The sequence below is a fragment of the Catharus ustulatus genome, chromosome 17 (assembly GCF_009819885.2).
Source record: "Catharus ustulatus isolate bCatUst1 chromosome 17, bCatUst1.pri.v2, whole genome shotgun sequence".
Taxonomy (NCBI): Eukaryota; Metazoa; Chordata; class Aves; order Passeriformes; family Turdidae; genus Catharus; species Catharus ustulatus.
Window position 1 is genome coordinate 9,839,940 of NC_046237.1, and position 24,037 is coordinate 9,863,976.

At 53.6% G+C, this 24,037-nt stretch overlaps 2 protein-coding genes across 3 annotated transcripts in view; both read right to left on the reverse strand.

The window, feature by feature from the left end:
- PLCG1 (phospholipase C gamma 1) overlaps positions 1 to 10,697 on the reverse strand; it is a 40,784-nt gene extending 30,087 nt beyond the window's left edge. The window contains exon 1 of one of the 2 annotated variants that reach the window (XM_033075068.1): positions 10,496 to 10,697. In XM_033075068.1, coding sequence (XP_032930959.1) covers positions 10,496 to 10,697 — 202 coding nt within the window. The remainder of the gene's footprint in view (positions 1 to 10,495) is intronic. The other variant, XM_033075069.1, reaches the window with a different exon arrangement.
- Positions 10,698 to 16,255: 5,558 nt separating this feature from the next.
- Positions 16,256 to 24,037, reverse strand: part of TOP1 (DNA topoisomerase I) — a 66,199-nt gene continuing 58,417 nt past the window's right edge. Inside the window, exons 15-21 of the mRNA XM_033074959.1 lie at positions 22,843 to 23,028; positions 21,241 to 21,309; positions 20,563 to 20,677; positions 19,777 to 19,904; positions 18,645 to 18,739; positions 17,787 to 17,936; positions 16,256 to 17,659 (exon numbers count right to left, since the gene is read on the reverse strand). Of these exons, the coding sequence (XP_032930850.1) occupies positions 17,557 to 17,659; positions 17,787 to 17,936; positions 18,645 to 18,739; positions 19,777 to 19,904; positions 20,563 to 20,677; positions 21,241 to 21,309; positions 22,843 to 23,028 (846 nt within the window). The 3' untranslated portion in view covers positions 16,256 to 17,556. The remainder of the gene's footprint in view (positions 17,660 to 17,786; positions 17,937 to 18,644; positions 18,740 to 19,776; positions 19,905 to 20,562; positions 20,678 to 21,240; positions 21,310 to 22,842; positions 23,029 to 24,037) is intronic.

A 24,037-nucleotide genomic window follows, 5' to 3' on the forward strand; every position in this document is an offset into this window, starting at 1 on the left:
CCTGTCCCTGCCAGGGCTTGAACTGTGCAGTGTGAGGGCAACACTGGGAAGAGAAGGATAGGATAAAGATCCCATCTGCTGCTGAGCTGTTCCAGGGCACCACAACAGCCTGACCTCTTCCTACCCCATGCTCAACTCAAAAGCTGTTCTGAGACTGGCAGGGCTGGGTATTTGCCAGAGCACAGATGTGACTCCCAGATGTGTGCCCTCCCCTGGATCTCCCTCTGTGCCACTGTCTACAGAGAGGCCACAGGTTGGATCATCTCAACCAAGAAATGCAGGGAGGCACCTCCTCCTGTCACCTCCTCCTTGGATTCTCCCCCTGAGTCACCTCTACCCATCCCAATACAAACCAGACACAAATTACCAGAGCAGCTGCTGGTGTCAAACCTGTCCCAATGTGGTTAGAAATGGAAACAGTGACTCTCCTCTTCCCTTTCTACCAGATCTGCTTTATCTGCACTAACCAGGACAGGACACCCCTGGGCTGGTTTCACGTTCCAATGCCAAGGAAAGATTTTGGGGCATAACCAGCAAAGATGGAGAGCATGACAGCTGGAACATCCTTCCAGCACCATCCAACTGAAGATGCCCAGGCACTGAGCAGACACCACCCATGACACACACCCCTGGCAGGTGACAGTATTTCAGTTCATGGGAGAGAAGCAGAAGCTCATGGTGATGGTGTGAAACCACTTGGGATTGGTTTTTTTTTTAAATTACCTCACCTGGTATTTATTTGGTCCCTGGAACTGGAGACCTCTTCCTGTTTGTACTCCAACCTGCTCCATGGTCCACATCAAACCTGATGTATCAATGCTCCACAAAATTTCATTCCCTCACCTCTAGACCTCTTCACAACATGCTGCAGAGCCCAAGCTGCTGGAGATTACAGGGACAATACTCCAACTAGCAGCAAGACCTTGAGAACAGGCTGACACAAGGCACTACAGGACATGTGAGACATGAAAGAGGAAAAAAAAAACAACAAAAATCAATTTCTGCTGCTTTTCTGGGACATAGAGACAAGCAGAACCAACTCCCGACTGCCTTAGCACTGCCTGGGGTCTGCTCTGGAGCCAGGGATGGCTTTTTTGTCTTCTGAAGCTGAGGAGGGCTGTGAGGGCAGAGATTAACAGGACAAGGACTGCAAGCCTAGGAGAGAAGCAAGGTATCCAGAGTGCCCTGGAATCCTGGCAAGAGGAGCCAGAGGTGGAAGAGTGATATGTAAGAGACAAGTATCCAAGCACAGGAGCTTGGGGAGACGAGGCAGGAGGCTCTGTGTTCTGCTCTGATGAGCCCAGGGGCACGAGAGCCTCACACCAAGAAGGATCCTGACAGCCAGTATCCAAGTGTTCAGCAAACAAACCCAGGCAGTCCCCACCTCCTGCCAGCTGGGAAGCAGATTTATGGGGTGCAGATTTCCAGGGCAGGGAGCCAAGGGGGTGAAAGTCCTCTCAGACATTCCCTGTTCCCAGCACAGCCAAGCCCCACCTGCAGCCAGCCCCGTTATCTGACCTGGGCTGAGGATTACACCACCAGAGGTGAGGAGGAGGAGGGATGAAGGACACACTGGGCACATGCAGGGGGATGTCCTTTAATCACCACACCATCAGCACTTCTGGGAGCAAGTAAACAGGAAAAAGACTCTCAAGCAGCTGCTCTGCCCAGGGTCCCTGTGGAGCACAGCCTTCCTTGATGTGGTGATTTTCAGCTCTGGCTGGTGTGGCCCTACCACGGGGTGATGCTCCAAGGGAACAGGATGGGGTCTGCAAGGGCAATCCCAGGAGGAGAGGAGCACAGGACACCACAGAGGGAATCAGAGGAGAGCAGGACAGGACAGCTGGAGCAGCTCACAGTCAGCAGAGCATCCACAGCATCACTGTGGGGCACCCAGAGCACAGTGGCCCTCCTGCAGCATCCCTCAGCCACTGGGATCCTGGCTGGGCAGGGAACACAGCACACAGCCAGCTCCTGGGCACAGAGTTTGGAGCCAGCAGAAAAGGCAACCCTTGTCCCTCAGATGATTCAGCCAGTAGGTCACTTCCCAAAGGACCACAATGGGAAGGCAGGAGCCCTGCACACCCCCATGTGGATAAAGGCTGGGGGTGAGCTGCAAACCAAGACAGCACAGCTCTGGGATTCCATATGTCAAGGCAGGAAAAAAAGAGTCATATTACAAGAAAAAGAAAATAAATGTGTTTGTAATGGGTTGGGGAGAAAACACAGCCTGTAAGTCACAGTCCTGCCCCTTCTGCTGTGGCTTTTGGTCACTGCATCCTTAAGGCCAGGGGGCAAACAGCTCAGCACAACATCCCACATCACAGGAGATCATCTGCTGGACCACGACCTTCCCTGGGATGATTTTAAACCAGCACCATGGGTTTGCCTGGCTTGGGTAGCCAGGAATGCTCTGGGGCACTCTACTGACAGCACAAGAAGGGACTGACCAAAGCTCAGAGCCACAAGTGTTTGCAAACAGAAGGGAGGACTGCAGAGGAAAACAAGGGAGAGGTCCATCCCAGATCTGGAAGGCTTTCCATGGCTCCCCAGCCAGCCAAGTTCAGGACCCCAGATCAGGCTAAAGAGCCACCAGACCACAGGGACAGCAGAGATAGAATAGAAAAGCAGTTTGAAATTCACACAGACTTTCAGAGTATGGGCTGGCAGCATCCTAAATCTCTGCTGACTTGTACAGATTTAGAGTGGCCAGCTTCTGCTGGGGAGATCAGCCCACAGCTGTTTGGGTGCTCAGGGTGCTCCACAATGCTGAATCCTCCTGTCACCCAGTGTATAAAGATGTCCCAATAGATGACAAGGACAGATTGAGAGGCAGCAAGGTGCCCAGAGATAACGACAACTGGGACAGGAGGGGTGAGCCTCGCAGATCAGAAGCAGACAGCCCTGGCCTAGAGTTCCAAGGAATAGGGGATTTTCAGAAAGACTGAAAATTCTCAGAAATGAGGAAGTTCCTCATTGGAATCAATGTCAAAAAACTTTTTCCACATAACGCAACACTTTGTGCAAAGTAAGAATACTCAAAACTGAAAGATTTAAACCATTTAGGAGGACAACTTTTTCCAGCACTGCAGAGTCCCTTCAGGAATGGCTGCTGTCACCACGTCCCTTCCCAAGGGCTCTCCCTGGTCTGGAAGATGCCCTCCCAGCACTGTCTGATGTAACACCTCCAGCAGCAGAACCACACTCAGCGGAACAGATGAGCAGGAAAAGCCATGAGCTCACCCACCCACCCCCGAGCAGGGAGGGCACACTCACTGGCAGAGGATGTGCTAGATGTGAAACTGAGCTCATATGGGGCACCAGCAGCACCAACCCCCACGACCAAGGGAGCTGAGGAGCCTCACAGGTTTGCTGGGGCTGTCACAAGTTTCTGTGAGCATCCCTAAGTGTCAGGCACCACACAGCCCGCTCCATACAGCTCCTGAACATCTGTGGAACACCCAGAGCTGCTGTCTCCTTCTATCCTTCTCTAGACAGGTATCCCTTCAGTTGCTCTATTCCAACATCATCTTCCACCATCCACTCACCAAGCCTGTTTGGCCGAGGGGAAGAAGGGAGAATGTGGGGAGGAACTTTTCAAAAGTGTTGTAAGAACTTCAATATTTTCTGATTTCTACTGCCCTTAAACTTCAGAGAACATTACAAAAGTAAAAATTCTTCTCCACTGACTTCACCCATTTCCTTCTACTGCATGGTAAGGTGCAGCCAATGGTTTTTTAACTCAGAGCTGCTTGGGTTTTCTGTGCTCAAAGGCCCACACCTCCTCACCACACACTGCAAGTTCTTCCTGAACTCCCCACACCCTCCTTCACTGTGATCTCTACACTGGGTCTCACAAAGCCTGCAGCAGCTCAGGAGCAGGGACACAGCACAGGGGCTGGCCACATGGCTCCTAGAGCCACTGTCACACACCTCTGAGCCCAAAACCACCAGCCCAGCTCTTGGCTGACCCAGCACCAAGCACAGAGTGTCACTGTTGGCCCCTTCACCCCTACCAGAGCACAGCCCACCACCAGTGTAGTGCCAGGCTATTCCTACAGCCCAGCAGGACAGCAGCCACAGGCTGACCTCAGATCTCACAGCTCCTGCCTGCCAGTCCCATGGACGAGATGAGATCAGCCAACCCCACAGGATCCCACTGTGGCACACACAGAGGAGCTGGACACACTCAAATGTGTTCCACTTGCAGCAGCTTCTGAAGCTGCCATCCACAGGCTGAGCTGTGCAGCTCTTCAATAAGCCTCCAACTCAAGCAGAAGTTTGTGTGATGTAGCCAAAACTGTAAGGCAGTCACAAGTGAGGGTCTGTTCTGAGAGCTCCTGTTCCATTCCAAGTGTTGGCTGATTTTACCCCCTGGCCAGGCTGCCCATCACAGCACACTCTGACATGGGTCAGTTCCAAAAGGACACAGCAGCCCCCACGCTCTCTGCAGGGGAGGGTCCCAGCCAAAGAGCAGTGCCCAAACTCCCAGGAACACAGAATTTACACCAAGTCTGCACTCCTGGGCAACTCAGTGGCCAAGCCTGCTCTGCCAAACGCAGCACTTGGGGACTAGGACCTCAGGATGGCTCAGGGCTGGGGACTTCAGCACTGACTCCCACCAGAGCCTTTCCTCCTGTGCCTGCAATCTGTGAGATATGCAGGAGGTCACACGCCTGCTCACAGGGGACAAGGACAGCCAGCACGGCCTGGGGATGGTCACAGGGCAGCCACTGCCATCAGATAAGAGAGCCCAGCAAATGCTGTGAGATAAGGGTGCCCATCCCCACGGTGCAGGCAAGGCAGCTCAAACGGAGCAGCACAGGGATGGCAGCCTGGACTGGGCCACTGCTGGCCCAGCTCCTCAGCTTGGAGATGGGGTACATTAAAGTCCTGTATAAAATCCCACAACAGAACAGCCCTGGGGACAGGAGGTGATGGAGCTGAGCATGGCACCTCTTGGCACGCGCTCTGCAAGCCCAGATGTTCACATCCAGCTCCCTCAGGTGCTCCTGCTCCACACATGGTGTCCAGCCAACAGGCAAAGAGAAAGCCAAGCCTTGAAAAAAACTCAGCCCCTTGATGTTGGTGAGAAATAATCAGTCCAACATTTTGCAAAAGCTCTCCAGCACATTCTAATTAGTGGGCTTGAACCCCATAAGCCAATTCCTTCCACGTGGCTCACTGGCAGGGGAAGGAACCAGATGGATGGATGACGTGGGTGCAGGTACTGGAGGAAAACACTGGCCTCCCAGCCAGCCAACTTCCAGCTGCTCTCCAGGTTGCAGAGAAGCTTCTGAGATGCCAAGAGAGGAGGTAATGTGTCTTACTGCATGGGGAGGAGTTTTCTAACATGCTCCTCCTGGAAGATGCTACCAAGAGCAAAAATGGAATGACAAAGCGATGTGAAGTGAGGGGAGAGCCTGTGTCAGTTTGGACGTGAAGGCAGAGCACAGCTCACTTGCTTTGTGTGTAGCACAAATGCCCTGGTAAGCAGGAAGGGGGACACAAAAACCTGCCCTCAAGAAACTCCCACAGCAGAGGAAGCTTCAACCACCCGACAGTCACAAGCCACGCTTTCCCCTTCCCACCCCAGCCCTTCTCCAGGCACCATCCTCCCCTCTGCCCACTGCAGGGGCTGCACCCATCCTTGGTGGTGGAGCAGGAGGGGACCCTGCAGTGCAGGAGCCATCCTGCACCCCAACAGGAGCTCACTCCCAAGTTATTTTATCCTTGAAAACCATTTCTGGCTCACTCGCTTCTTCAGAGCTCCAAGCTCCTCAGTTTAAGCAAATGGCCCCAAAAAAAACATAATTAAAAAAGCTATGCCCCAGTGGGCTAATAAAAGAGGCTGGTGCTTGAAACGGCTGAGGCGAGTACGAGCCACACTTCAGAGCCACTTTGCATTAATATTTTACAGCTCATTTCTTTTCTTTTACACAGGCGATGGCTTTTCTCCACCTCCAAGGGACTGAGCTCATTTCACTGAAAGCAAGAATGTAACCAGAGTTTTTTTTGAGGTAGTTTTTTTTCTTCTCTCTCTCCCCTATAAAACAAACATCTGCTCCAAATTTTCAGCTCACTCTCTGAGCAAACTCTGAATTTTCTGACGTGTTTCAAGGCAAACAGTTCAATTTGAAGCTGGCCTATAACCCCTCCAGCATGAGAAGGTAAGAACATGAAACCGCTTTTTATTAAAAAGAAAGAATCTGTTAACATAGTAAGTTTAAAAGAAAATAAATGCATAAAAGACAACTGAATTGAGGGATTCACTCTACTTTGCTCTGGGTGCTTAACAAAAAGAATAGAAAATTATTAGCACTCTTCCTATTGTAGCAGCCAGGCCCTCTGCGGAGTTGATTAGCAAGAAAGCAATGCATTGGTAATTAAACCTAGCTGGAATCCTATGAATAAAAACAAGTATTAATTGAAAAAAAAGCCCTTTTTTTTGGCACACATCAAGATTGCATTTTGCACAGTTTTGAAGAAGTACAGGAGGAGACAACTGCTTTGGAAAGGGAAAGGCTTCCTGCCCAGGGGAGCTTACCCAGTCCTCAGCCCTTGGAGATTCTCATCACTCTGGAGTGAGCTCTCTCAGCAAGGACAGGGTCCTGTCAAGAGGAGAGGCTCTTCATGTGGCAGCCCAGCTGGCTGGGGCCCTGCTGTGCTGCTGCCCAGCCAGAGCTGCTCAGGAGGGGAGACGTGGGGGACACACACAGTGTCTTTATGCAGCGCTCACAAAGCCCTACACAAGGGTCACAAAGCAGGGCACGAGGACAGGGCTGCCACTCCAGCAAGGGCTCCCTGCTCTCGGTGCCCCAGCACCTCCAGGAAAGGCTGGGCAGCTTCATGGTGGCCAAGCAGGACAGCTGGTTACCTGTCCATCTACAGCACCCAGCCCTTCACAGAGTCATCAGGGTAGGAAAAGTCCTCTGAGACCACCCAGTCCAACCGTTAACCCAGCACTGCCAGGTCCACCACTGAACCACGTCCCCATCCACACAGACTCCTCCCCAGCCAGCATCCCCTGGTCCAACCTCCCTGCTGTTAGGAGATGCTGAAGCACTGAGAGGCCTTCATCCTTAAGTGCCAAAAGTTCTTTGCAGAGGCCAGTCAGACCCTGCTGGCTTCACTAAGTCACTTGAAATAAAGGGTGGCACACCACCTCTGGGCAGGGCAGTGGCAGGGTGGGGGAACTCAGACCAACAGCACCACGCTGCTGAGGGACAGAGGCAGAGGACAGGGGCTCCCTGCACCTCTCAGCAGTGGGGTGACCCTCAGCCTGCTCAGGCTCTGCTCCTCTCTAAGCTCCACATCACTGTACACAGAAAGCCAAGCACCACCCAATCTGTTTTTAAGGCTAAGAACTGGTTGCCTGTTGCAAGCCCCCCAGAGTTCAGCAGAGATCAGAAGTATTGACAGAGCAGCCCCTGCAGATCCTGGGGCAGCAGCTGCTCCACAACAGCATCGACAGCGATGGCAAAGCTCTGAAATGAGCACCAGCATGCCAGGGAATGATGGCAGTGGCTGCGCCCAGAGCCCTCTCCTGGCACACTGCAGCTTTAGCCCACGTGCTTGAGAACACCTGCAGATGAGCCAGTTGAGCCTCTGTCCCTTCTTGCACTGCCCACCATACAACAGGAGCTTCCCCAGCTGCAGCCACGGGGGCTGTGCTCCTCCCAGCACTGCCAGCCATGGAGCCAGGCCCCCCATCCTCACCCACCCCTCCCTGGGACAAATGCACATCTCCTTTCTGCACAGCCCACCAGGACAGAGAAAGGAGCACAGATACTCCACACTTGGTGTCCATGCAGACAGACCTCTCCAAGACATGGCCATACACACAGACGTGCCCCAAGCCCAAAACCTCCACAGGTGATACTGTGGATATTCACCTGCTCTGAAAGGATAAAAACCCAGAATCATACCTACTTAGACAATTAACATGTATTCAGGGTGGTCTAGAACTCCCTGGTGGTCTCCAGCTCTCAAAAAGCACAAGTACATCCATTACTGACCCATGAACACAGCAATCTTTGACCTGTAAGTCCCCAGACACGTTGGTGGAGATGCTGTTCCACGGGAAGGAACACCTCACCTCCTGACAGCTGGCTGCTCTCCTCATAGTGCAAGCTGGGGCCAAACCAGTATCACCACAAAAAGCAAAACCCAGTCTTCCCACCAGCCCCAGCCTACTGCTCCCTGTGCTGGCATGGCTTGCCTTCACGGGGAGAGCTGGATCAGTCACTGTCCATGGTTGAAACTCCCCTGCACTCCAAGTGATGAGCTCAGCTCCAGAGTGCTTTCCCCTCTGGTTCTCACCATGGCCATGGCAATGTTGACCTCAAGGGGATGAGGCAGGAGGGGAACACACTGGTATATTTCCCACATGAAGGGGAGCTGTCACACACCTGGCTTCTCCCAGGCATCCTCTTTCTGCCCAGAAAGCACATCCAGATAAAAATAAGGAAGTTGGCCAAGAACCTAGTACTGCTGGCCATCGATCCTGTGGCTTTGCCTAGCCTGCCTAGAAACCCAGTCACTATTTGTGTACACAGGCTGGTATTTCCACCTGGAGCCCCACAGCTCTGTCCAGGAAGTGTTACAGCAAAGCTCTGCTCCTCAGCCCTGCAAGCTCAGGGTGCTGGGTGACACCAGAGGAGGGGACTGAGGACAGGGCGAGATGCTCTGGTGAGAGAGGATGCCATGGGGAAAGCATCTGGCACCAGAGAGATGGGGCTGAGGACACAGCAGCTCTTCAGCCTGATGTCCTCTGTGCCCAGCAAGGCCCACCCTGCCCCTTGGGTGGGTCACACATAGTGTGGGAACACCACGAGCACTGGGAGGCACACAAGAGGAACCCAGAGCCCAAAACCACCAGCCAGACAACTTGCCTGTGGCACAGTAGAGAAGCCCCAAGGAATTTTCCTCTGTGCCATCAAAAGAAACACAATCACCTCAGTCCCTGGGACACTCTTTGCTTTCACTGCTCTGCTCTTGAATGTCTGCACAGCACACGAATTCCTTGCAGCCGTGGTTTTATGTTAGGCCCACAGTTCTGGTACAGAAGCTGAAGCTCTCTAGATTTTCCCCAAGTTAAGGTCCCAGGTTACAGGACACACCTAGGTCTGTCCCAGGAACAATCACCCCTGCAGACAGACATGGGGACCTCTGTCCACCATGGGCACACGTGGTCTGTAGGCTCTGCCTGAGACCAGAATCTCCTCAGCAAAACCAACGTTTGCTGTGCATTTGTATAAGAACAATTTAAGCCCAGGGTCAATACAGTGCTGCTCTCTCCTCCCTCTTACACTGCCTCATTACTCCCAGGGGCCATTCTGGGAAAGAGATGGGGGAAGTTCCACATCCTCATGATGCTAAAGGAGCCCAAGGCTCTCTCCAGATCTGCCTGGAGACACCAAAGGGCAGAAGGTAGGGGACTCAAAGGGTCTTAGGGCAAACCAAAGCCCCAAACCAGCATTTTGTGAACCTGTTGCAGAGATGTGGTCACCATCTCCATACCCTTTCCTCATCTAAGCTCTGGTACCAACAGCATCCCACCTTTCCACCCTGGACCAGCAGCACTTGCCAGGAGAGATGACAACCCCTCCCTGGCCTTGCTGGGCCTGTCACACCCCTCAGCATGGGGAAGGCAGTGCCATGGCCAGCACCAGCTCTCCCACCAGCTGCCCTTTGTGCACATCCCCTCTTCCTCACACCCAGCACACAACAGAGACCCTGTCCTCCTGCTGGTGCACGCGGGGGTGGGAAGGATAATTTAACAAAACCTAGCAAACCAACACCAAGGCTAAGAGTGCAGGGCATGCCAGTTCTCACCCCCTTCCCACTCATCTTTCTGGATTTACACTCGGGTTTCTTACCCTTTCTTCCCTCTGTCCTTGCCCCGCTCCAGCGCAGGGCTCACCTGACCCTGTGCCATCACCCTGATGTGAGGGCAGTGGGGAACAGGACGGAACTACAGTACAGTATTTTGGGCTGGTTTTCCTACTTTTTAACCTTTTCCGTTTGGCCTCATCTGTTGCTCCGAGGTGCAACCGCGGAAGAGCTCACACTAATCCTCACTAAGCCTCCTGCTGAGGCTCCCGACAGCCCGAAGGTGCTGCTCGCCAAGGCACCACCTGGGAAAACACCTCGTTTATCCCAGGGGAAGTTTGGTGCCGAAGAGGGATGCGGAAAGTCGGGAGGCGGCGCGGGGCGGGCGCAGCGGCGGTACCGGCCCGCGCATCCCCCGCGCATCCCCCGCGCATCCCCCGCGCACGGCGCGCCCCGGGCCGGCCCCACGCCGGGACCCGCGCCCCTCTCCGCCCCCCAGGCTGCCCGCGGGGAGATGCTGGGCACGGAGAGCCTGCAGGTTCATTATTTATCATTTTCCTGCTCGCCACCGAGCTCCCCGCACGGCTCCGGCCCCGCAGCCCCGCCCGAGGCAGCGCAGCCCCCGAGCCGCCCCCTCCCCGGGGCTCCCCCCCGCACTCACCGGCGCCCTCCACCTTCTCCGAGCCGCGGCTCCAGGTGACCTGCCGCGTCTCCAGCTTCACCTGGAAAGTTTTCCGCTCGGGTCGCTGCGACTTTTTGGAGTAGAAGAGGGTCATGACGGTGCCCACCTCCAGGCTGCGGCAGAGCTGCGCCGCCTCCGCCTCGCTGGGCGCCCCGGGGCCGCCGCCCGGCCCGGCCGCCATCGGAGCGGCGAACAAAGGGGAGCGGGAGCGCCCGAGCCCCGCCGCGCCCCGCGCCGCCGCCGCGGGAGGGGAGCAGAGCGGAGCGGGAGGAGGAGGAGGAGAGGGAGAGGGGGAGGAGGAGGAGGAGCGAGGAACGAGGAGGGAGGAGGGAGGGGAAGGGGAGGAGCGCGGCCGGCGCGGGGGGCGGGCGCAGCGCGGGGGGTCCGCGGGGGAAGGGGGGAGCACACCCGGTCCTGCCGGCACAGGGGCAATGGGACCGCAGCATCCCCACTGAGCGACCCCCGGGGGGACACGCACCCGGTCCTGCCGGCACAGGAGTAAGGGAACCGCAGCATCCCCACTGAGCGACCCCCGGGGGGACACGCACCTGGTCCTGCCAGCCCAGGGGCGAGGGGACCGCAGCATCCCCACTGAGCGGCCCGCGGGGCAGAGGGGCAGGAGGAGCCCTTGCTTGGTGCGGGATGCCAGTGCCACAGACCACCCAGCACGCCTGGAACCGACCCTGCTCACCATGGCACACTTGTGGGACCGGGACACTCTGCCCCCATGGCTCACCTGGGGATCGGGACACTCTGCACCCCTTGGCACACTTGTGGGACCGGGACACTCTGCCCCCATGGCTCACCTGGGGATCGGGACACTCTGCCCCCATGGCACACCTGGGGATCGGGGCACTGCACCCCATGGCACACCTGGGGATCGGGACACTCTGCACCCCATGGCACACCTGGGGACCGAGACACTCTGCGCCCCATGGCACACCTGGGGACCGGGACACTCTGCACCCCATGGCTCACCTGGGGATCGGGGCACTCTGCACCCCGTGGCACACCTGGGGATCAGGACACTCTGCACCCCATGGCACACCTGGGGATCGGGACACTCTGCACCCCATGGCACACCTGGGGACCGGGACACTCTGCACCCCATGGCACACCTGGGGACCGGGACACTCTGCACCCCATGGCACACCTGGGGCCCTCGGCACTCTGCACCCCATGGCACACCTGGGGACCGGGACACTCTGCACCCCATGGCTCACCTGGGGATCGGGGCACTCTGCACCCTGTGGCACACCTGGGGATTGGGGCACTCTGCCCCCATGGCACACCTGGGGACCGGGACACTCTGCACCCCATGGCATTCTTTGGGGGCCACCCTGCTCCCCACAGGTCCCCCGTGTGCCACACACCCCACAGGATGCCTTATGGCCCCGGCACCGTAGCAGGGTTTGCTGTATGTGGGGTCCCAGCACTGCAGCCGCGGTGGCTTTTCCTGGAGACAGACCCCTCCGTACGGCTGCTGCTGGCACCGTGCTGTGGCTTCTTGATGAAGCCAGGACTGCGTTTGCTGTAGTTTCCTCCACACAGATCCCAGCTGCATCCGTGCTGGCATGGAAGGGAGGGGGCTCGCAGGGTGGCCTGTGGCATCCTGCCCCCGGGGACCTGTAGGGAGCCGGAGGTCACTGGACACTCTCCAGCTGCTCTCCGGCCCCACAAAAAAGCAGGGTTAGAGACCACACAAAAGCAGGGTTAGCGAGGGGATAAGTGGCTGAATTGGGAAGCGTTTCAGTGCAGTTTGCTCCATTCATGTGGTTAAAGCCTGCAATTTCCCTTTCTGTGTGCCACTGACCTTCTTCCCCGTGCCTTCCTTTCCATCGGGGCACCCCATGGCACACTGGGTGCTCTGGCTGTCCCTTTTATATGTAGAAATGTATAGACATGGGTTAATGCTTGGCCCTGATGGCCTTAGAGGACTTTTCCAACTTCATTGATATTATGATTTTTTTTTTCTAAGCGTAATGATTCTGTGAATACACACACGTACATACACACGTGTCCACAGGCCCAGGCAAGGCAGCCTGTGCTCAGCAGTCCTTATCTCACCCCCCAGCTCATGGCTGGGATGGGAGGGGCATCATTTTCTAAGTGAGGGCCCCATCCCTGATTGGATTTCCCATGTGAGCAGCTCCCTCTGTCCTACAGCCTCACCTGCCTCCACAGGGACATTCCCCAGCACACACATGTACACACACAGTAGGAGCCCTATAGGGTGGTTTAGGATCTTACCTGCTGTTCTGGGCATCAAAGAGGCAAGGACAGACACTGAGGTGAGATCCTAAACCTGCCCCGATAGAAATGAGCAGTGTGTGACAGCACTGTGAGGATGCTGGGGATGTGCTCAGCTGAGCCAGAGGTGCTGGAGCCTGTGCTTGGTGCTGGCACAGCACTCTGAGCCTCATTCTCTCCGGGGTGAGCTGCTGTGGCCGCCAGGGAAGCTGCTCCTGGCTTGTGTAATGGCCTCACTCGGGACCGGCAGGAAGCAGCCGGCTCCTAGTGGTCTTAAAATAGCTGAGCATTATGGGCACACCCTTGTTTTTGAGGGCAAAACCTGAGAAGGGAGTGTGGCCATCGAAGAAGCAGAAAAGGTAACTCCCTTGCTCCCAAACATTGCCTGTTCCTGCTGATGGAGAGCACCCAGCAAGGTGTGTCCTCAGCCCCTGAGCTCGGGGTGGCTGGGGCCAGCACGTGGAGGATGTGGTTTACAATGAGCTGCTTGTGATGGATGTGTTTTATTTTCCAAGTCTGACTGATCATGTTTGAGCCTTGCATTAGCTCTCTGTGTCTGAGATGCTGCACGCCAAGGAATTCCACTGTTTAATTTGACAGCACAGGAAATGTGGCAGCCTTTGTGTGCCTGCTGCATGACAGCCCCATTTGGTGGTCCCAGCTCCTGTACCAGCCAGGCTGTGAGCAACAACCCCCACCCCTCAGGGCAGCAAAAACTTCCATTATTTTCCTGTTTTGCTTTTGAAGAAATTCTCTGGACTGTGTTTACCATGTGGCTGTGGAAGCCTGGGCGTTCTGCAATCTCCCCTTGCAAACACCCCAAGCAAAAGGGGGATTTTCCCCTCAGAGTGGCCCCAGCACCTCCCCCTTCACAGTTCCGCAGCAGGGATGCCATCCCCCATATCCTGCAGGATTCATGGAGCAGCTGCATCCTCCCACCAGGAACAGGACAACAGCCAGGTGACCTCTGGCTTAAGGACAGCATGCCCAAGGGCTGGGGACAAACAAAATGCAGGGACACAGCACTGTGAGGCAGGTGTGGGGAGTCCCTGCAGCCCAGCATCCCTCTGAGCTGTGTGTGGGAGCGGATGCACCCCCTGCATCCCTCTCCTGCCCTGGGGACCACTCAGAGGAGGCGCCCGGTGCAAAGGAGTGGTGCAGTCCCTGGGAGAGATGCCCCTCTGCGGGTTATGGATTCATTCCTGCCTGGGGTGGGTAAAGACAACATCAGCTGCCGAAATCACCATGGGAAGGGCTTCCCTGGTGCTGCAGGAGCAGGACGTGGAGGGCCCTGCGGGCAGCGCGCTGCAGACACAGCGCAGGGCCGTGCCGGGACGGGGGCAGTGCCGGGACGGGGGCAGAGCCGGGACGGGGGCAGAGCCGGGACGGGGGCAGAGCCGGGACGGGGGCAGAGCCGGGACGGGGGCAGAGCCGGGACGGGGGCAGTGCCGGGACGGGGGCAGTGCCGGGACGGGGCAGAGCCGGCATGGGGCAGAGCCGCCCGGGGCCGTGCCGGGACGGGGGCAGAGCCGCCCGAGCTGTATCGGGATGGGGCAGAGCCGCCCGGGGCCGTGCCGGGACGGGGGCAGAGCCGGGACGGGGCAGAGCCGCCCGGGCCGTGCCGGGATGGGGCAGAGCCGCCCGGGGCTGTACCGGGATGGGGCAGAGCCGGGACGGGGGCAGAGCCGCCCGGGGCCGTGCCGGGATGGGGCAGAGCCGCCCGGGGCCGTGCCGGGATAGAGGCAGAGCCGCCCGGGGCCGTGCCGGGATGGGGCAGAGCCGCCCGGGCCGTGGAGCTGCTGTGGCTGCTGGCCCCGTGCCGCAGCTCTCTCTGCCCAGCCGTGCCCGCAGGCTGCCCCCACAGCCCCTGCCCCTCCAGGCGTGCCCAGCTCCCTCTGGTCACAGCCAGCCCCTGGAGCAAAACCACTGCAGCTCCGCTCCCTGTCCCCTCCGCCCGCTGCTGCACGGGGAGCACAGGCTTTTTTTAATATCGAATTCACCTGGTTTCAATTTTCAGCCCTGGAATCCTTAGTTCTTCAAGGGGGGTGGGGCTGCATCCTGCAGGGTTTTGCACCTCCCCTTGGCCGCCAGGCCCTGTCCATGGGCTTGTGATGCAGCAGATCAGTTCAAAGCTACATTTGTACCCTCTGCATCGGTTATATCGCTGCTGCCTCAGTTTCCCTGGCTGCCAAACAGGCCCTGCCGTGGCACAGGAAAGCCAAAGTGGGGTGCTGGCACTGGGGCAGGCGAGCACAGGCGCTGCAGTGAAGGGATGCAAGACAGGATGTGGCACGTTTGTGGCCATTTCTCTGCACAGCCAATCGGTGGGGTCTGGGAATTCTCCATGGAGAGTGTGGGTGTGTGGTCCTCACCCTGCTGGGCCACAGGCAAAACAAAACCATTGATTAAACCCTCCTCAGCTCCCTGCCCGGGACAGAGCTTGTGCTCCCCAGTGCTGCGAGAGAGCTGGGTGCATTTTCAAGGGTAGTTTTGCACCAACATCCTTCTTCTTGCTGACAGGGAGGCACAACACACTCCAGCCTTGCACTTCCAGCATGCCCAGGGGGAAAGCAGCAATGCTGGGGTGGGGGACCCCCCCTGTGGGAGCACATCCCTCCCCACTGCATCCCACAGTTCCCTGTTCAGTGGTGTAACATACTGGAATTTTTAAGATATGGGATAATTGGGCCAGGTCTGCAGGCAGGCTGTATAAATAGAAATGATATTTTTACAGGCTGCATTGTTCAGGCACGGGCAGGTCAGGAGCACAATGAGCCCCTTTCCCTCTCTGCTGGCATTTTCACTGCTGCACCTTGGAAAGGCCCCAGAGAGCAAACGGCAACTCCTGCCAAACTCCGAGTTTGTGCAGCCACAACAAAGTGCCTGGAAGATTGCAGCGAGCAGCAGGAAGCCCTGCTGGGGCTGGCTGCCCAGAGGCTCCTCAGCTGGCTGAGCCTGACCCCACAGCTCCCCTCGGGGGTCTGGGAGCCCACTCCAGCTCTGGGGTCACAGGGAGGTGCTTGCAGGGGAGCCAGGGCTGTGTGTGCTCCACAATCCCCAAGGACACCGGGCTAGGGCTGCTCCCACTGCCAGGGAGGAGAATGCATCCATCAGCCTCATCACCCGTGTCCTTGCCCAGCCATCAAGGGAAGGAGCTGCTCTCCCTCCATCCTGCCCTGTGCAGAAGGCTGGGGCTGAATAAAAGGCAGCAGAGAAATCAGGAAGAGCAGCTCTGGTGTCACTGCACCCCCTGCTCTCTGCTGTCCTGGGCAGGGCTTTTTCCAGGACAAAGCAACCTGTGAGCTGTGCTTGCATGGAAACCTCAGTGGCCACGGAGGGTGCAGCACGATCCCAGCAAGGCAGGGATGGGCCACATCCTTCAGGGCATTCCTGCTGGGGCTGGGAACAGCACCCCACATCTCCCCCAGCCCAGTGACCACGGGGGCCTGACATCCAGGGCGGAGGTGAAAGAACACAGAGACACCAACACTCAGTTAAGTTGTAGGAATTTATTTTAAATAACCTACAGTTGATTAAAAGGGAATTCATGATAAAAATAGAAGATACTTGTTGAGGAAAGGCTGCAGGAAATGGTCTTGCACACACACTACGCTAACAATGCATCTAAGACTAATGATTATAGCAAAAAAAGGTTTCACATTAAAATTCTGCTTTTTAATTTTTAAAATTTTTTTACACAATTACAAAAGAAAAAAATAAAAGCCCTAAAATCTTGATTATTTTCCTTTTTTGGACCAATGCTCATTTCCCTCGAAATTTATTGACCTGTGAAACTTCTTTTTACACAATAAAATCTTTCAAGTAAAAGAGGGGAGTGGGGCTTAGAAAAAAAGGGGGGGGAAGGTAAAACAGTCTGACAAACCTAAAAAGTAGATAATTCTTGGAAGTGTACAGAGCATGTTCAGAACAAAGGGTGATGGGAATGTCATTTGTTTCCAATTTCACTTGTCCTCAAATTCCACACACATCTTTCCATCACACGGCCCCCTCCCCCCACCCGCTCCCCAAACCTACACGATCTTTAAGATCATAAAGAAAGAAAACTGTTTAAATATTTTAAAATAATTAAAAAGAAATAAAAATTCACATTTAAAATAGGAACACTCAAGTCAGGAGGCCGATTTCCCATCATGATTTGCTCTGAACAAATGTGATGGATATTTGTAATTCATGTTCCAATGCCACGACTGTTTCAAGTGACAAATTGAAAAAGATTTGGGTATTTCCATGACTATAGTGACAGCTGTAACAGGTGCGTTGGGATCCTTAAATTTTGTTTATTTGTTAAATTCTGAAATGGGGCGGGAGGGGGAGGGGAAGGGCAGGGGTTAAGGAGTCCATTTTCTATTAAAATATAGAAGTTATTGCAAAACCCTAACTGTAAAAACGCACCAATATAATTGGATTTTGTATACAGTAGCTAAAGATTCCCACGCTCTCAGTGTGATGGTGAATTTGCCTGGCGGAAGGTTGACAAATCCCCCATCCACTTGCCCTGCCTCAAGAGAAAAACCACACAAACCAGACAGCTAGAATTTGGATCTCTGAAACATTTTAAATAAGTTGTCCATAGGACAACTGGCTCAGCTCCTTTAAGATATTTCCAGGTTATGCTTTCTGCAAGATGTTGGCTGTTTTATCTGATGCTCACTTGCCCCTTTCCTCCCCCTTCCCCAGCATCCAAGGACAAGTAAGGCTCACAGTTTATCAATCTCCCTAAAAACCAGGCTACTCCCTTTTCCCATAAAATTAATCTCAATAAAAACAGGTTAAAACTCATAGTCTTCCTCTGCCATGTCGATAGCCCAGGCAAATTTCTCTCGTTGGGTTTTGTTATATATCTTCTCTATAGGAATTCCCCACTTCTTACACCTGCAGGAGAGGAGATGCTGTTAGAGTCAGGGATAAAAGGAGGACCACAGAACCTGCCCTTGTTACTGCATGGAGGGACAGAGGTGAAGGGATGGATCACCCCAGCACACCCCAGGCAGGTGCTTACCAAGCAACAGAGATCCTGGGATCCAGATAGTTGAGTTTGGAGGTGCCCAAAGCAATCTGCTTGTTCTCCTCCCTATCTGTAGCCTGAACCTCCAGCTTCATCAGTTGCTCCTCGATCCTCTGCACTGCTTTCTTCTTGCTCTCCACTGTCCTGGGGTGGCAAAGAACAAAGCATTGAATTCCTAATGCCCTGCCAGCACTGCAGGAACCCAAAGGGCCTCTGCTCAATGTAAGCAATGCCACCAGCCACAGAGGGCAGCTGTGTCAGCACAGATGGTGACAACAACAAACCCAGCACATGCAATTAAGAACTGACATTTTCCAAGAGGCAGAGCAGGAATCTTAAGCAGCAGTTTTGTTTTAAAGGTTTGGATGCAACAGCCTGAACTGTTCTGATGCTACACCCACTCCCCCACCAGCCCATCTATCCCTCAGTAATCATGCTGTGATCCTGCTTCAGAGCTCCTGTAACTCAGCTCCCCCGTGGCTGCTCTGCAGAGCCCACAGGGAGCCCCAGCACATGGTCTGTGCCGTGGGCTTCCAACAGGGAGTGCAGAACTCAGGGAGGTGCTGTGAGTTAATTAATTGTGTGAGGCCTGGCTCCCCAGGAACACAACAATGCTGCACACTGGTCCTGGGCAGCAGCAGGGTGGGTGAGCTCTGCCAGGGGCTCAGCCCCCAGGGCTGGGCATGAGTGACCCTGTCAGGAACCACAGGGTCACACCACCCCACAGGCGGCTGTTTCTTCATGCACAGAATGAACAGGGCAAATAAAGCCAAATCAAAGGCCAGGGAAGTGCAATACAGGGTGAAGGACCCCTTCTGGGAGCATTGCACAACCCAGTAACACCAGCCTTACTTTTTAGACTTCTCATCCCTCCGGACCTTGGCATCAGCTTTGGCGCTTTTCAGTTCCCTCCTGGCATCAGCTAATTGCTCCTTCTTGGCATCAATCTAGGAGAGGCAAAACCAGATGGCAGCACTGAGAACAAGCTGCTGACAGCTGTGTCAGTCACCCCTGGGCAGCATGACCCAGGAAGCCAGTTTGTGACCACGTTCAGAATCTACCAGCAGTCAGATCCACTCCTGCAGAGCAATCAGGCCACTGACAACTGCACAGCCAAGTGTGGTGAGATATCCCCCTCAGAAAACAGGGCCTCATTAATTTCCAAAGACAAGCTGGTGCTTTCTCACACAGCTACAACCATGCAGGCTGAGGAACTGGCTTGGTCTGGCCTAGCCAACAAACCTCTCCTGGCAGCTTGTCTTCCTTCACTGCATCCCACCACTACCAGCTCTCTGATGGCTATGTGGAAGGGTGATCCCTGATCTCTCAGCAGGAATCAGCCCCAAATCTTATACACTAAATGGTGTTAACACTTCAGACAGTTCTTCAGTAAGCTTGGGATTCAGGGAGATTCAGCATTTTGCAGCCCCTGTTCAACCACTCCCCTTAAATATCCCCAAGCTCTAGGATCTAGGATGAAGGCAGCCATGTTAGGTGTTATGGAAGCAGGGACACTGCAGGGTCAAACCAGAACTCCTTATTGTGAAAGTCATTCTAAAACCAGACCAGGAACAGACCTAACCCCTTTGGACCTCATGGCCTTCACCAGAAACAATCTGCAAAGGAAGAGGTGAAGCCAGAGGGGCATAATGTGCCATGTACACACTGACAGTGGCCTGGGATTCACACAACAGGGGTGGATGCCCACTCCAGGTTCTTTAGGGGACACAGAGCAGAGCCAGAGGCTGCTGCTCTCTGTTTCAAAGGCAGCAGAACACACAGCTATATGATGAAGGGCAGAAAAAAAGAGTCTGGTCTTGTTCTTTTATGGATAAAAGACAACTCAGAGAACCCCCTTCCAGCTCACTGCCAACTCCTGACAGAGAAAAGCAGGCCCTACTTTCACCCCAAGGGAAAGGAATGCTGCCTCCTGAGATGCAGCACGTGGAGCCCTGGTGCCCCAGAGCTGGGCAGAGGGAGGTACCTTGCTCTGCAGGTTCATCATGGACTTCTCAAAGGTTTTGGGCGGAGCTCTCTGGTGGTTACACAGAATGGCCACCGCTCTGTTGGCACGGTTGTAGGAGAGGATCTTTGCTGGGATGTTGTCATCCGCTGTGAGGGACAGGAGAGTGGTGAGCAAGTGACTTCTCCAGGGTCTGGTGCCCAGCCAGTGTCCCACAGCCACTGCAGAACCAACCTTCCCCTTCTATGCACAGTCTAAACACTGCATTCCAACCACAGCCCCAAGTCTGGCCACTTCCATCCCAGCCCCTAACTCCTTCTGGATGTTTCCCATCACCACTGGCACCACAGAGGGGAAGCACAACCAGAGCAGGCAGGGGACAGCAGGACCACCTTGCCCACTTGGTAAAGCTGCAAAGTGCAAGGCAGCACTGCACCCAGGGGCTGTGGATGAGCAGCCAAGAAACACAGGGCTGTTACACCTGCATCTGTCTTGCCTGTCATCTACAGCACCCCATGATTAACAGAAAGCAAACAGGTTGGTAAAGGATAGGCATAACCTGGAAAGCACACCCTGTGTGCTCACAAGTCAGTTCTGTTCTGTCCCAGTGCTGAGCTGCTCAACTACCCCAAAAGACTGTCTGACAGCAGATTTTTGGTCAGACCTCAGCTGCTTGACATTTGCACTGGGGGAACTGTAACAAGGAAGTGGTGAACAGATACACAACTTGTGGCTCAGCCAAGGAAGCCAGGTCTGTATTGCAGGGTAAGATCTGCCCCCCTAACAGCTTCAAGGGGCAAGACTTACGATTGGTGAGCTCCTTGAGCTGCTGCTGTAGCGTGATGGAGGCATTGTAAGTACGGAATACCTTGGCTGTCAGTCCCTCCATAAGGTCTTGAAGGTGTTTATTTAAGATACTGGTCTAAAGAAGCAGAAAGGAGATGACAGTGAGCACTAGGAATGACCAGTGTTTGTGAAACCTGGACCCATAGCTGACTTGCAGCTCATGGCTGAGGCCTGGTGCACTCAGACCTGACCACAACAGAATAGCCACAGCATTACTGAAACCACAGCAAAAGTGAACAAAGAACCGACAAGCATTAGATTGGTATCAAGTACCACAAGTGGCCAAAAAGGATTTCTTTGGTGTGGAGGTTTTGGTTTCCAGCAACAATAAACATGCCTGGACCACCACAGTGCTCCCACAGAGCCAAGTGTGCAGACAGGGATGGCATGTGAAAATCTGTCCCCTCACACATTCATCATCTCTGAACTCTGAAAAAACCTCCCCAGGTCAGAGCCAGGCAGGCTCACCAGGACCAAGGCCCATTGCTTTGGGAGCCTGGGGGCACAATGGACAATTCAGACATCAGTCTGAGACAGACTCCCACTGCTTTGAGGCTGTTCTGGAAGAAAATTTCCACTGAAACCGTTTCTGGAACAGAGCAGCTGTTACTGCCTGGTGCAGAGCAGGCCTGTGCTTACATTGAGGCGGTCAAAGAGGTCATCCTCAGGCTGCTTGTTCTCCATGAACAGCTGAAGATTCTTAAACACCTGCAGGAAAAGAAAACCAGGAATGTCAGGCACACACACTAGACAGCACTGGGCAGTACTAAGTTGTATGAAAGCAGGACTGCCAGGGAGCCATCAAACTGCTTTCAGGGAACAGTGATGATGCTGGATGTTACTTCCCAGCAGACAAGGACCCATCTCTCAATGCAATGCTTGTGCTGCGGGTTCCTCCCCAGCAACAGGAGTCCTGAACCTTCAATGCCCTCTCATCCTCTGGATCAAAATTACAGTCAGGAGACTTAACTGCTCTGGTGTTGCTGCCTAACAGAGAAAGAGACCCCAAAGCTGCTGCCTTTCCCTTACTCTCCCATTATTACTCAAGCCCAAGAGACCCCTGAGCCATTTCCCATGGATTGAAGCTCCAAGAAACCAACCCTCCTCACTGCTGCATTGTTCACACAATTTCATCCCAAACATGTCTCACTGGGGTAGGGAGAATAATCAAAGCATCTTTGGTTATAACAGAGACCACAAATCCCAGCTCTGCGTACTCCAATTCTCCAGCTTCTCAACAACACACATTCTTCTATAGACACCCAATACACAAAGATTTCTAGTTCCACAGTAATCAACACCCCATTTTAAGCACTGAAACAACCCAAGTGATACCAATACATTTAAATGGAAAAATATGTTTTCTTCTTTACACAGGGAACCAAGAATTCCAGCACATATTAATTTCTACAGCAGCAGTATTTTTGATTGTTTTCAGTTGTTTTGGTCCTCAAGGAGCCAACATTCACTGCTGACTGTCATGACAATTACCACAGTATTATACACAGGGTATCTAACTCAGATCACAGAGCTGTGGGCCAGATACAAAGCTGCTGTGGGCCAGATACAAAGCTGTTACACCCACAAAAGCATTTTAGATAGTGCCCTCCAGGTTCATGGTGCTGGACAGGGATTGATTTTGAAATGAGGCCAAAATCACAGCAAATTTGAAACTGGTGGATGACAGTAATAAAAGAATTGACATGACATAAGAAGTCTTGGCTGGCAGACACCCAAGCTCACAGGCCAGAGGGATCAGTGAATGTTGTCCACAAGCTCTGGAGCAGCCAAGGTCAAGATCCCCCTCTGTGAGGGCTCAGCTCCAACATGACCCAAACCACCGTGGCAGAGGTGTCCATTACAAAAGCCCCAATCAAACTGCTGCTCTGCCAGTGCCAGCAGTATTTCAGAATCATTGATGCTGTTACTTGTCACACAGGCCTGCAACTCCACTATCTAGAGGTGACAAAACCAACTCTGATGATGAGAATGGGACCCAGGAAGCTTGTCTAACACAGCTGTTTCAGTTATGTTATGTCAACTCTTCACACTGAGACCACAGGGAAGAGTTGCAAGATGTCTGAACATCTCATCTGCTGGGCTGTGTAACACCACAAGGATGTCACATTAACTGACTTATTTTCTGGCTTGCTAGCTGAGCAGTGATAAAGCAACCTGTTAATGCCATCCAGACTGTGCTGAGCACACCTGTGTGCTGTTCAGTGTGTGTATGTGCCTTACCCTCTTCTCCACAGGGACTTTGTTGTAGTATCGGATGGAGTCCTTCCCGAGGAAGTCGAACTCAACCACGTATTCCTGCCCATCCAGCTCAGGATGCAGCTTGATGTGCTCTACTCTCAGAGAGCAGCAGCCCACGGTGTCAGCTGTCTCTCCTTCTTCCTTCTCATTACCAGCTCTCAGGGCAAGCTGCATTTACATCAAGACAAAAGAGGTACGGAATTCAAGCTGTTGCCAGAATAGAGAGATGCTGCAAACCTTCAGATACTGGCCTAGAACCGGCAGTGTTCAGAGGAAAATATCTCCTCCTTTTTTCAACTTTTTTAAAGACAGAATGCTTTACAAAGCTTTGTTTATTAAGTAACTGGGACAGTTCTGACTAATGGAAATTAATTTCAAAAAGTGTGGCAGTTTTTAAAAATCAAACTGACTTCCATGTGAACTCTTCTTGTAACAATTCATATGGTTCAATTGTTCATCTTCTATGATCCTACCTATTCACTGCACACTAAATACATTTCAAATAGCATACAGGTTATATAAATATTGGCTTGTATAAATTATCATCTAAAGGCTACGTTTGGCTGCATAAAAACATATATTTTAACAGTACTGGCTAAAACAATTTCTAATGTTTGAAATCTTCAGTGGTCATATGAAACCACAATTACTTACATCAAAGTTCCCTGGTTTATATCAAACCATTTTGAACAAAACCTGTTAATTTAGTTAGTCAAGACACCATATGCTACTAGGAAACAGCTCTCTGGGAACTGGTTTTATGTTGCTTTAAATGCATCAACACAACTGCAGTTTTCTTTATGCCACGGTGAAAAAATTAGCATAATTACAAAACCACACAACTGCGACCTCATACTGAAGAGGTGACAAACCAGCAGAAATTCCCAGCAGGGAAACTGAAACAGCTGGAGACAAAAGGCCCACACAAACTTCCCAGTAATCCAACTGGGTGATTCTGGAAGCAGGCTGTGAGTTTTGCCTGAACTAAACAATGCTGCCTGAAATAGCCGTGCTTAATACAATAGTTTATTGCTCTGGATTCAGGTAATGGGAAGGAAAAGGAGCCTGCTCACCAGGAAGTCTCAGGATACCTTAGGAACTGGGCTCAATTCTGCCTTCAAGAGAAACACACAGCATTCCCAAGTATTCCCAGCAGGGCAGGAAGGTGAGAGGAGCC